Source organism: Oenanthe melanoleuca, chromosome 3 (assembly GCF_029582105.1).
Source record: "Oenanthe melanoleuca isolate GR-GAL-2019-014 chromosome 3, OMel1.0, whole genome shotgun sequence".
Classification (NCBI taxonomy): domain Eukaryota; kingdom Metazoa; phylum Chordata; class Aves; order Passeriformes; family Muscicapidae; genus Oenanthe; species Oenanthe melanoleuca.
Genome location: NC_079336.1, coordinates 22,482,458 through 22,495,005, shown reverse-complemented (window position 1 = coordinate 22,495,005; position 12,548 = coordinate 22,482,458). Strand labels below are relative to the sequence as shown.

Sequence of the window (12,548 nt, the reverse complement as noted above, 5' to 3'; positions counted from 1 at the left end):
TACTGCCAGACTTTGTAAAGAAGATCCAAAGGTTTATATTTCAGAACAAGTGTCTAGGAATGTCAGTTTCTAACACAAATTCACTCATTAATTATCTCTGCACTACAACAACAGACACACAACAGTTGTGTACAGAATGCATGCACGCAGGATGCATTAGCTAACTTTGCTTCTCAGTTAGCTATTTCCTAACTCAGGTGCTGTGAACTGACTGTTGGAGAGGCCTCCTCCTAGCAGACTTAAGCTTCTAACTCAATCAAGCACCAACTGAGCTTAAGAAATGCTCAAACCTAGTTTATTTACAGACAGCTACTCTCCAAGTGTCAGAGTCACATGAAGCTTCAAAAAAATGGAAGGAAATACCTAACAGAAGGAATGCTGAGATTTTATTTTAATTGACAACATATCATATTTAATACCTGGCTAAAGCAGACCAGCAGAGCAAGGAGCAGCACAAGCTCTGCAGTGCTCAGTTTCTCAGTTTAAGCAAGACTGTTTCAGATAATGCACATCAAAAACTGGCAATATTGCAGTACAGCACAAACCCCAGCATAAAAAACACAATTAAGTAAGTGATACCTGCACTCCATATGCTCCAGTTCTCTCACTGGTCATGAAAGACTCAAGAGTGAACATGTAATTGCTTAAGCAGTTGAAGAGTAGATTGTTACTACACACAACTTGATCTCCAGCATTCATTTAACAAGTAAGAAATAAGGTGCATTTAAAGAAAATGCACTACTTAGCAGTAGCAAGGGTGAGTAACCTAATGAGCTAAGTGATTCAGCACTTAACTGCAGGTCTTATTACCACCTGCCATTTGAGCAGCCATGACCATGCATACCTGCAGCTGGTTTTCTGTGAGAACTAGTTCAGTAAGGCTTTCACAGTCTCCAATAGAATCAGTTAGTTGAATCAATTTGTTCTGATCAACCTTCAAAATGGAGAGCCTCCGCAGTTTTCCTGCACAGGAAAAACAACATGGATTTTTAGTCTAGTATCCTACAATACCTTTAATGGCATAATTTTTTACTGCTGCAAAACTTCCAGAAATCTTCTAAAACAATGATATTTTTTTAAGGCAAAATACAAGAACCCAAGCACTATTTCACTTAGTGCTTCCACTATTTTTGCAAGTTTTGATATCACTGAATTCATACTCAATAAAAATATTCATACCAAACATTTACGGATAATAAATAGTAATAAAGTTACAATCTGAAGTATATCCCATGTAAATATCAAGGATGTGTCTACCCAAATGACTATAAAAAGTTAAAATTACCTGCTTGTTCCTCAATTATACGATGTTTATTAATACAGGAATGTTCAGAAGATGACCTACACCTAATCAGCCACAGTGAGAACATCTTGCACTGAAGTGACAGCCCAAACCCAAACAGGATCAAGGTCTCTTTGTCTTAACAGACAACCTAATTAGTCAGACATGAAACCCAAGTTTATTCTTTAGATGAAAATCAAACTTCTTTGAAGATGATTTTCTCATGAAGTACAAAATACTGTTTCAGGGCAGAAAATTCACTTTGTTCTATTCCTTCATATCAGAATGGTCTTTGATGCAAAAGCTAATTCAGGGAGAGCCCAAGATAGAGAACTCAGGAGGCAACACTAGCTGCTGATACCTCCCTGCCATCCACATGTGGTTCAAAATAGTTGTAATAGTCTAGCGTACCAAATTCATCTGACACACCAAAAGAGAGCAACCTAAACAGAAACCTGAGGTTTAGCACAGAGAAGTGGCAGAGCTCTGCACCCAGACAGAATGAACCTGTGCAGCAGCACAGGCTGGGAAGTGAAATATACAGCTAGACAAGAGCCCTGCAGCAAAGGACATGGATACATACTACGGTGAGCACCAGGCTGAATACTAAACAGCAGTGAGCTCTCATCAGAAACAAACACCAACTGGACTACATTAGAACTACAGCCAACAGATCAATGGAAGTCGCTCTATCCTATCAACCTGCAATTAGTGAAACCACATCTGTAAAATCATTCTCAGTTTCATGTGATGTTCTGTCTTCCTCCTCAACTCCCCTGTTCCAGTGATGGGGGTCCAGCAGGAAGCTATCAAAATGGCCAGAGCACATGAGAGCTGGGGCTGAAGAAGCTGGCTTTGTTGACTCCCACCAAGACACAGCCAAGGAGGCATCTGGGAACTGCCCAGAACCACCTGCAGGGCACTCACAGACACGGCAGAGCCAAACTCCTCTGCAGGGCAGGTCAGGCAGCGATGCTGCAAATCCCAGTGTGGGAGATGCCATTTGCACAGCAGGAGCAGCTTCCTCAGGGATGGTGGTGCAGCACTGGCACTGCTGCCTGGGGGTGCTGGAGCTCCATCAGAGCTCTGGAGGCTGGTGAGACACAGCCACAGCTGGGCTGAGCCCTGTGCTGGTGAGAGCCCTGCTGTGAGAGCTCTACAGATCCACCAATCCCACCAGGGATTCCGTGATCAGCTGGGCAACAACCAGGAGCATCCACAGGGACCAGCAAGGTGCACTTCTGCCAACAAGCTCCACCCAGCCAGGTGCACGGGCTGCTCACTTTCAGAAGCTACAGCTCCATTTCTGATGCACAGAAACTGTACTGGCCAGCACAGGTCATCACAAAAGGCTGCTACAACTCCCTATCAAACACACATTAGGCAGCTGTAGGACCCACAGCTGTCACCCCACTCTCCCAAGTCTAAGTTCTAGAGAAACTTTTCTTAGTCTTATATAGACTATATAGGAAGGGGAAGGTCTGACCACTCTTTTCCAAATGTTAGATATAGTTAAACCACATTCACAAGTCCTCCTTCCCCTACTTCCCCTTTACTTTGGAGGGTTTAAAAAAACAAAGTCCTCTCAAGGAGAAGGCACACTCCTCCAATGTGGAAATTTCCAGAAAAACAGCTTGTTTGTTTACTTGTCACAACGACTGCATGGGTAAAAGGCATACACCTTAAAAAAGGTACTCAGGAATTCTTCAGTTACTGAACCCAATCTAAGGGTCAGAGACAGAAAGGCTGTAGTTCGAGTCCTCAAGGCAAACAGTCTTCCACTAGGTTCAGCAGAGGATTAATCACATTGTACAACTGAAGATAAATATACATCAGCATTCAAAATCCTGTATTTTTTGTAGTGATACTTTCCTCCAGTCTTATCAAGTGACCCACAGCAAGTTGCAAGCTAAAATTTTACAGTGTTAAAGGGTTCTGATGGTGAAATGGATACACTGGGAATTGAACAGACATATTAACTTTTATGCTGTTTGGGAGGTATCAAGTGAAGACTGAAAAAGGATTATGAGGCAGTCATTAAGCAGACAATTAAAATGCAGCATTAATAGAGCTATGCATTTGCTACTAAACGAAAGGAATAAAAACCAACATGAGACAAGCTCATCTCTTGCAGAAAAAAACTTAAAAAACCCAAATGACTTCCAGTTACAGTGGATTAAATGGTTCTGTGTGATAGCATTCACTTTGTACTCACCAATACCATCAGGTAAGACCTGAAGTAAATTCTGAGAAACAAGCAAGTCTGTTAAAGAAGTCAGACCACTAATTTCTTCAGGAAGGCATTCCAATTTATTTTCAGAAACATCCAGACAAAGCAGGTTTTTCAGGTTTCCTACTTCCTGTGATACAAGGAAAAAAATTTAAGTCATGCCCAAACACGTAAGAAAGCACTTTGAAAAATGTACCATCACAATGAAATTCCACAAAGAAAAACAATTATTTGTATGACCTTTTAATTGGCCATTCTTTGTATGACCTCTAAACACAGAAAAAAGTAAATAATTATTACACTTTACATATATAAACTAACCAAGTGATTCAGTCACGGTTTCTTATTTTAAAAATTAAACTGGCTTCAGCAGTTAGGCAAGCTATGCTGAGCACACCCAAGCAAGCACCAGCCAAACTTGGAGTTTCCCTCAAGTAAAGACTGCAGAGTTGGTTTTTTTTCAGAATGGCAGATTATCAACCACTACATAATTAAAGTCTACCCCTCCCAATCAACCCTAGGCAAATTAGGATTAGTGTCTCCTGGCTGCTACAGCAACATGCCATGACATCTAGGGATTTCATATCTTCACATCTCCCAAGTACAACAAATGTAGAAATAGGAATTGGGGGCATGTTTGAACTGCCAAGTTATACTGCCATTATCTACTGTTATTAATGACTACTTAAGTTTTTATCATGGCAATCCAACCACCAGACAGAGAAATACCTTTGCCTCTGTTAGCTATCAGAGCACACCCCCAATTCCCATGCACACAGGCATCCCTATACACAACTGGGGATAGATTTCATTTTAGCCATCCAAACCACCTTTCAGAGAACAGAAGAGCTGAGGAAGAAGTGCCTTTTACATATATGAAATTTTCATACAGCAATGGCCTTGATCCTAACTTACAAGATCAATTCTTTTACTTTTGACATGTCTACCTCTCAAGATGATCTTTCATTAAATACAAACCCTTTATTCTACAAGCTCATCCTTTGGACATTGGACAAAATAGACAGTAAAGGCCAGTTTCAATAGAAACAGCTGCTGAAGTCACACTTGACCTTTTATGAATGATCATCTCTATTTATTAGCTAAGTAAACCCACTAAACTGTAACTGATTTACAAGACACGCAGCTGACAGAGATCCATACAGCAAGTAACAGCAAACTGCAGGAGGAACAGAAGAAAACAGGTTTTGACTTGGCTGTAAGGGAAAAAGAGAGAAGAAGAACCATCCTACATATTACAAAGCTCTTAAGAAAGGGAATTTAGAGTGCCATAAGCTTTAAATGCTAAGTTCCCTCATCCCGTGACTGATGTGAGATGGGGATCTGCCTGCATAAATCAAAATTTCTATTTATGGCAACAGTTCCATATTGTACTTCTTCCAAACACCATGCTTAAATGGATGAAGATGACTACCAAAATATTAAAAAAAAAAAAAAAAAAAAAAAAGTATCCATGCTCAAAACTTTTAAAACTGCAATTCAGATAGATACACAAGGTGAGGGTTAACTCAGACAATTAATGGCTCCCTGATCTTAGGGCAAGAACTATAAACAGAGGATGTGTCATCCTACAAACTGAACAATGTGCCTATTAGGAAATAATTTCTTTGTCAAAATGGTTAAAAGAAAACTTCTGACAACATACAGTATCACAGCCAATCCCTTGCAGAGGAATTTATTAAGAGAAAACCCATACACACCCAAAACCAAACCCAGGCTAGGTAGACTGAGGAAAATATTCCATTTAAAAGCACTTCCCTGTAGGAATGAATGAAAAGGTTTTCATTCAAAAACATCTTCAAAACAGTATCAATAGAGCTCATTTTTACCTGAGGTATTTCAGCTAATTGGTTTCCATCCAACCAAAGGTCTTTAAGATTGAAAAGTGCACCAATTGTTTCTGGCTATAACATAAAAAGTAGTAAAGTTAAGTAGCATAGGGGCTTCAAGTAAAAAGAATGGCCACCCCACAATTACAGTCTAAGTAAACCAATTCTTACTGCAAGCACTATTTAGAGGTACCTTGGTTAGAAGTAGTAAGGGTGACTGTAAGCATTTGGGAACTCCATCATACAAATTACTATAGTTTAATAAGCTACCATTCTTTCCTGGCATGTACTAACAAATTGACTGCACACATTTGATCTACTGAAAATCCATCCAACATTTACCTGAATCACCTCAAGGGAGATGAGATATATTTTTGGTAGACCTCTCAACCAACCTTCAACAGTTTTGCCTCAGCACTTTCCCAAAGATTCCTACTCTCACCATGGAAATTGAACTTTCATCTGTGCTTATTAGCCCATCCAGCTCCTGACCCAAGTCCACATGGTCATTGTAACTGCAAGCACAGACAAGATTTTGTGTCCTTCTGCTCCTTTTTACTTCCATAAAAACAGCTGTGCTGCACTCTCATTTTCTAAAGATCAGCTGCAGTTTCTGAGTAAAGTGATACTGTACTGAACAAGACTGAGCAGATATGAACAGTGAGCTCCAGCTCACTGTCAAAATTCATCTGTACCTATAAAAAGACTCTTCCTCCAAGCATTTTTCTTTCTTCTGTTTTGGACATCCTACAACCTATTTAATCTAAATGATGCATAAAACAAGACCAGTGTGCAGTTTCAGTGGTATGTTCTCTTACCAAATGATAAAGTTCATTGTTTCCTAAATCAAGTTCTTCTAGTCGCTGCAGCTGGGCAAGTGATCTGTGAGATGAGATAAATCAAAACAAAACCACATTAGACTAAAACAACAGAAACCCCATGTATTTGAATAAGCTCATTTTACTGAAACTTGAATTTCAAATTACAATGCACTGTAGGCAGACAGTTATATTATCAGGTACAGACTATTTGCAGTAATATCTTACTGAAAAATTAAATTGGTTTGTCAGTGTTAACTGTATGCCCTTGAAACTTAGAACTTAATATAGACAATCAAATAATTACTTTTTTTTTTTTTTTTAAATAAAAATAAAAGTCCCCGGGGGTAGCAAATGCTAAATACTTTAGTACAGTTAGCTAGATTTATTTTTAGGGGAAATTTAAAGTTATGCAAACTGGATATAAATTCCCCATAATGATAACTATGTGACTCAAGACTCAATATCCATCATTTATCTTCTCAACACAATTCATCAATTTCTGAAACACTCAGCTTTTGAGATTGCTAACAGAGGGAGGCACAAAAGGATGTAAAAGAAGTTCAAACAGACAAGAGAGAGCCACCCTTCAAAATCAGGCTGTCACAGAGCTCTTTCTTGCTTTCCCCAAAGCTGCAGTAGCACAAAAACCATAGAGAATTAGAATTGCCAGCTACATTACCGACAGCCAGAACTTTCCAGGAGCAATAAAACTGTCAATATTTTTGATAGCTTCATACTGACACTTCATGGCCAAACTTTACTAGCAATTCCTATCTTCTGACCATTGACACTTAAGTGTCTTGTGGCTCACTGCTAAGAACTGCCACAACCAAGGCACTGGGTAGACTGACAGGATAAAATTACCTCAAAGCAACTGGGGAAGAGATTCTGATTAAAACAGGTTAAACCTTTTACAGTATCTATTATATTATCTCAACAAGCAGAACAGGAGTCACCAAAACTCTTACAAGAAGCAACCAGATAGTGAAGGAAGAAAACTCCTTCACTAGAGAAAGAAGAGGCTGCTTCTAGGCAGACAAAAAGGATGAAGTGTAAGATACCAAACTAGTCTAAGAAAAGACCACCAGTTCCTCTGCCACAATACAGACAGTACAGATAACATTTTTTCTCCAAAAATCACAGTGGGTGAAGTCAGACTTTAGACATCAGTAGGCCTAGTTTGCTACCAAGGGTTTCATCTCCAGGTTTTAGAAGCCTTTGGTTACTCAGCCCTGAATGCACTTATTTAAATGCTATAAAGGTCTAGAGTGAAAATCTCAGAGATTTTAGTGCCCTACTTTCACAGTTACAAAATTTCATCATGACAACAACCCAAATCACCACTCCCACTGCAGATGGGCTTGTCCAATGCATGCAGGAGATGTTTGGTGCTGCTGTATTTCAGATAGAATAGTTCTTTATAGAACAAAGCCAATCCATGCAGACTGCAGGCTCCTGCCACTAATCAAATACAACTATAAGTAATGGATGTAAGTAGATGTTGCTAAAAGAAGGCTGTATCTCATGTTGTCAGTTGGCTTTGAGTACTTTTTCTAGCTGTCACTCAGTTTCATATGTTAGCAGATTTTAGGAATAAGAACATTTTATGTTAATATTATGAAACACATGCAAATGCGACTTACTCAGGTAAATATGTCAGCAAATTTTCTCTCAGTTCCAGTGAAGCCAGGTTATAAAGACTAAAAAAAAAAAAAAAAAAAACACAAAAAAAATCCCACCACATTTTAATACCATGTTTTTATATTCCATATTTTAAGAAGAAATATGTGTGTTTACACAGCTTAAAGCAAGTTGCTATACACCAATTTTTTTCTTTAGTTACACCAGATCATCCTGTAAAAGGCAGAATACAAAGACTAAGTTTTTGCTTGTTTCTCTGTGATACTTCAACAGATTAAAGCTAGAAAGTAAACAGACAAAACACAAATTTCCATTTGTTAAAAGCTTTGTAGCTGCAAGTTACTAAACAGAGTATATTATATTTTACTTACTTGTCTCCAGAATCTGGCATGGGCTACCAAAGTTGCAGAGCAGCAGGTAAACCCATCACTGTGCTAATGACAGCGTGCTCATTACTCTAAGTGACATTATGCTGCTAAGCCGCTCACTTACTCCATAACCCAGGCTTTTACTAGCATCACCATAGCAACATTCAGATTTCTCAGGGGTTTATTTATGACTAAATGGAACACAAGGAGTCAGACATTATCCCAACACTATAATCTGCTCTAATCCTCCACCATCCCACGGAAAAATGAAAATCAGATATGGTGACTGCAAATAAGTTTTCGACAACAGAATTATGTTCTGTCCTGGTGTGCAGGGAAGGGGGACAGTGGGCTAGGCCTTAAATAAGATCTAGATAAAAAACAACAATTCCACTGAATCTGAAATAGATGTTAATGCTAAATTGTATACTCTAGGGAAAAAACAAACAAACAAAAAAGTCCATGCATTCAGACTACATAAAATTGAAATATTTTCTCATCTTAAACAATACCATCTTACCAAATTACAGAATAATTAGTCAGCTCCAGTAAAAAAAGAGCTGATAAAACTTAAACCTCAGGAAAAAAAAGAAGAAAAATCTTCACATTGCAACTTCAATACAGTTATCTAAGCAGAGAAAAGCAACAGAACTGACGTAATGACTAATTAAAAAGGAAAGCAGAATTTTAATGGATTGACTTTTGATGGTGGCTGAAAAATAAACCCTTATCTCATGCACCTCTTTCATACTGCAGTCAAAAAAACAGTGAATGAAATCTCACAGGAGCTTTGATTATGGTCTCAGCAGCCCTTTCCAGATTTTAAAATAAGCGCATTTTATATTTAAAACACATTTAAAGCACATTTAAAATAACCATTTTACCCAATGGGTTCTGTATTCCTCCAGAAGTATAGTTTAAATACACCATATAGGCAAAGATAGTTTAGTAGAAGTCTATTACAAACTCAATTAAAAGATAAGTGAGAATAACTCTGCTACTGCCACTCAAAACCACTGACAGAAATAAGCAAGCCATCACTCCCAACTACACAAGAGAAAACTCACACATGAAAATTTAACACTATATAAACACAAGTCAAGATGGGACACAGTATCCAACATCCTCACGGAAACCAAACAAGTGGAGCGGGAGAGGAAAGGGGTGATAAGAAATGTTCCTCTTCAAAAGGAATGTGGGTCTGATCTTGCTCACATTGCCACCCACAGACTCCATTATGTTTGTGCTTACAGGTTTTCTAGAAACATATTTCAACCCTCCTTGGAATGTTCCACTTTCTCTTCAAGCCTATATTAGGTGAGGTCCATGATTCATTTTTATCAAGAGAGTACAAAAGGGGTGTGGACATCTCCAAGCTGCCTTATAATCCTGTGTTTACACATCAGCCTGCATCTACTTAGCTCCCTCTCCATCACACTGAAGCATTGATGAGTAAAATGGTGCAGTCTCTTAATTTCTCCTCTTACCTCAGTCACCACTTTTGGCTGTGGCTGAACAGAAATCTTTGTCAGAGAAGCACATTCAACAGCAAGAACTTGGGAACCACCATCTCAACCAGCTTCATTATATCATTAGACTAGGACAGGCCAGTGAGCCAGCTCAAGAAACTGATCCTGCTTAAAAATAACCCAGCAAGGAGAGTAGCACAGATCCCCAGTCCAACACAGAATAAATGCCCTTCAACACCTGGGCCAGAACAGCTGCCAAGAAGGTGCAAGGCAGGCAGCTGTGCTGCAGCACTGTGAGCACCCCCTGGCAGCTGTGCCCTTGTGAGCATCTCTGCAGTGACTTGGCCCACCACACTCCCAGCCTAGGTTCTCTTATGTGGCAGTCAGCTACCTGACAGATTATGTTTTCATCTCTAAAGACATGGCTTTCTGAGGGAGAAATGCTTTATTTATTCTGCAGCTATTCTCACCCACAGCATGCTCACAACCAACCCTAGCTCTCCCCTGGAACAAAAGAATATATACTGCCCCACACTCCTTTATCCTTTTTACTTCTTACAAGGTCTTGAGTCCAAATCCAATATAAGCAGACTCCAATAACCAAAATTAAACTTCCCACCAATACAGAGAAGTTTAAACCAGCAAAGCTGCATCATTAGAGTAAAATATTATGTTTAAGATGGATCCATTCGATAGAGAGGTCAGAAAATGAAAGGAAATTTGTGACTTATTATTCTTAAATCTTGACTAGTTACAGAAACAGCTGCCAGCAAACCTATGTGCTGCAATCTAAAATGTGATAGCTATCATATAACATAGCACCATATAAAAGACATGCTGATGTACTGAAGCACTTATCTCCAATACATTAAAAAGCAGAGGTATAGCTCATCCCTACATTTACCAGCAGGTTCTTAACAAATTGTGTATGTACTAACATTGTTCTAATTTTATGTTTTGTTAAGAAACATAATTTTAAGAAAATTTTAAGGCTTTTGCAAGAAAAATTCTATATGATTTGTTATTTTTCAAGTATCTTTTCTGATTTAGTAACACTCTCTCCAGAAAGTGCAATCCTTCCTCTTCTCAGCTACAAATAGCTATTTTTCACAATATACTAAATGGAATAATTTCTTTTTTCCCTATGCCCTTAATTTCACAGGTGTACTGTCAGCCCAGTATTTCTAAAGTCCCTTAAAAGAACTAAAGCAAGCCATACCTTATTGATTTCAGAATCTTCCCCTAATTATAACCTCCACCTTGTAGAGAAAAATCAGTCATAGGAAGTTACCATAAAACACAAAAGGCAATAGCAATCTAATTCACTTAGACTAAAGAAAGACCCATCAGCAGCTGTTCACCAACTGTATTTAGAAATGCAAACACACCACAGAGCATTGCAGGCTGCTTTCCAACAAGCAGTCCTTGCTCCCCAAAAAAAAAATCCAACAAAAAATGGACAAGCAAATGTAATTTATATTCTAAAGGAGAAAGAAAAACAAAACAACAGCAAAAAAGAGAAAAAAAAATAATAAAAAAAAAGTACAAAAAAACCCACTATCATAGATACTATTTCACCACAGCTTGTAAAAAGCATTAATACTGTAATAATTCTCACTACAAAAGCTACCACACAGACCTCAAACACTGAGCATGTGTGTGAAATTACTGAGCACAAGGAAACAGACAAACCAGGCAGAGGATGAAGTTAACTGAAATAATTACAAGTTTTCCATCTCAGCATTCCAGATTATTTCCCCTGTAAGGCTGGAACCAAGTTAAATTTAAAGGTGCAACATGGCTAAAAATGTCACTTTCAGTATATACTCTTTCAGCACTCTACCTGCAGTAACTGTAGATATTTATATTCATTGTGTGAGCTAGAAGAATGAAGATAACGTGAAATGAATAACTGAGAACAAAACTAATAGCAACAAAGTAGACAAAAATGCTGGAAATGTCTTTCCTGATCATTCCTGTGAGGTTTTGAAAGAGAAACGCACAATTCAACACAATCTACAAAGAGGGAATACCACAAATATTCCTTCATCAACTGCAGCAGTCTACTCTAAAACAAAGGTTGGACTAGAATCATCCACTAAAACCAGAAACAAAGCCTGTTGTTCTTTTTCTTCCACAGCAAGTCAGTTTGGATTGATCACAATGAGATTATCAGCACCACCATGTTCCACAAAACAACCTTTTCACAGACAGATGACTCTCTAAACAACAGATTCACTGCAGTAGGTTAAAAGGCATCACTGAAGTTAAAAAAAGAAAAAAGAAAAAGAATACAGATGTTCAGCAGTTACTCTGGATGAAATTATATTTTCAGTGTACAGCACACATTAGATGTACTTTATTTTTTAACGTTATAAAATACAAAACTGATATGAGTCTATCCTAGAACTTCAACCTTTATTCCTCCATGGGGACAGAAAGTCAGCCTTAAGAGTAACAACAGACAATACAATACACCCCATTTCTATCACAGTCCCTGCAAAAAGACTAGGAGCTTCCAGCCCTTGGCACAGACCAGGTTTCTGAGAGAAGCACTGAGAAGAATGATAAGACATGCTATTTCCTTGTGGGGAGAAAGGAAAAAAACTAAAATTACAAAAGTGGAAAGAGAAATGTGGGAAAAGCTAGGAGAAAACAAAGACAGATGACAAAAAGAACTGATATAAAAGCTAAAGATTCTCAGTCAATAAAAACTGAACAATGCTCTTCTCTTGAGTAATAAAAGCTACACTTTTTAACCTTATGTCAAAAGCAGCACTCAGCTGAGCCAGCAAGACAAGAGTACAGGCTTTGGGAAATAAGGAAGCCAAGCTGGAAGAGATGAAGATCTAAAGCATCTGCAGAAATCCATGGCACAATCTGCACCCCT

At 38.4% G+C, this 12,548-nt stretch overlaps 1 protein-coding gene across 1 annotated transcript in view; it reads right to left on the bottom strand.

Annotated features, from left to right (window-relative positions):
• LRRC1 (leucine rich repeat containing 1) overlaps positions 1–12,548 on the bottom strand; it is a 70,003-nt gene that overhangs the window by 15,080 nt on the left and 42,375 nt on the right. The window contains exons 5-9 of the mRNA XM_056487955.1: positions 7,824–7,880; positions 6,178–6,241; positions 5,360–5,434; positions 3,498–3,642; positions 845–963 (exon numbers count right to left, since the gene is read on the bottom strand). Of these exons, the coding sequence (XP_056343930.1) occupies positions 845–963; positions 3,498–3,642; positions 5,360–5,434; positions 6,178–6,241; positions 7,824–7,880 (460 nt within the window). The remainder of the gene's footprint in view (positions 1–844; positions 964–3,497; positions 3,643–5,359; positions 5,435–6,177; positions 6,242–7,823; positions 7,881–12,548) is intronic.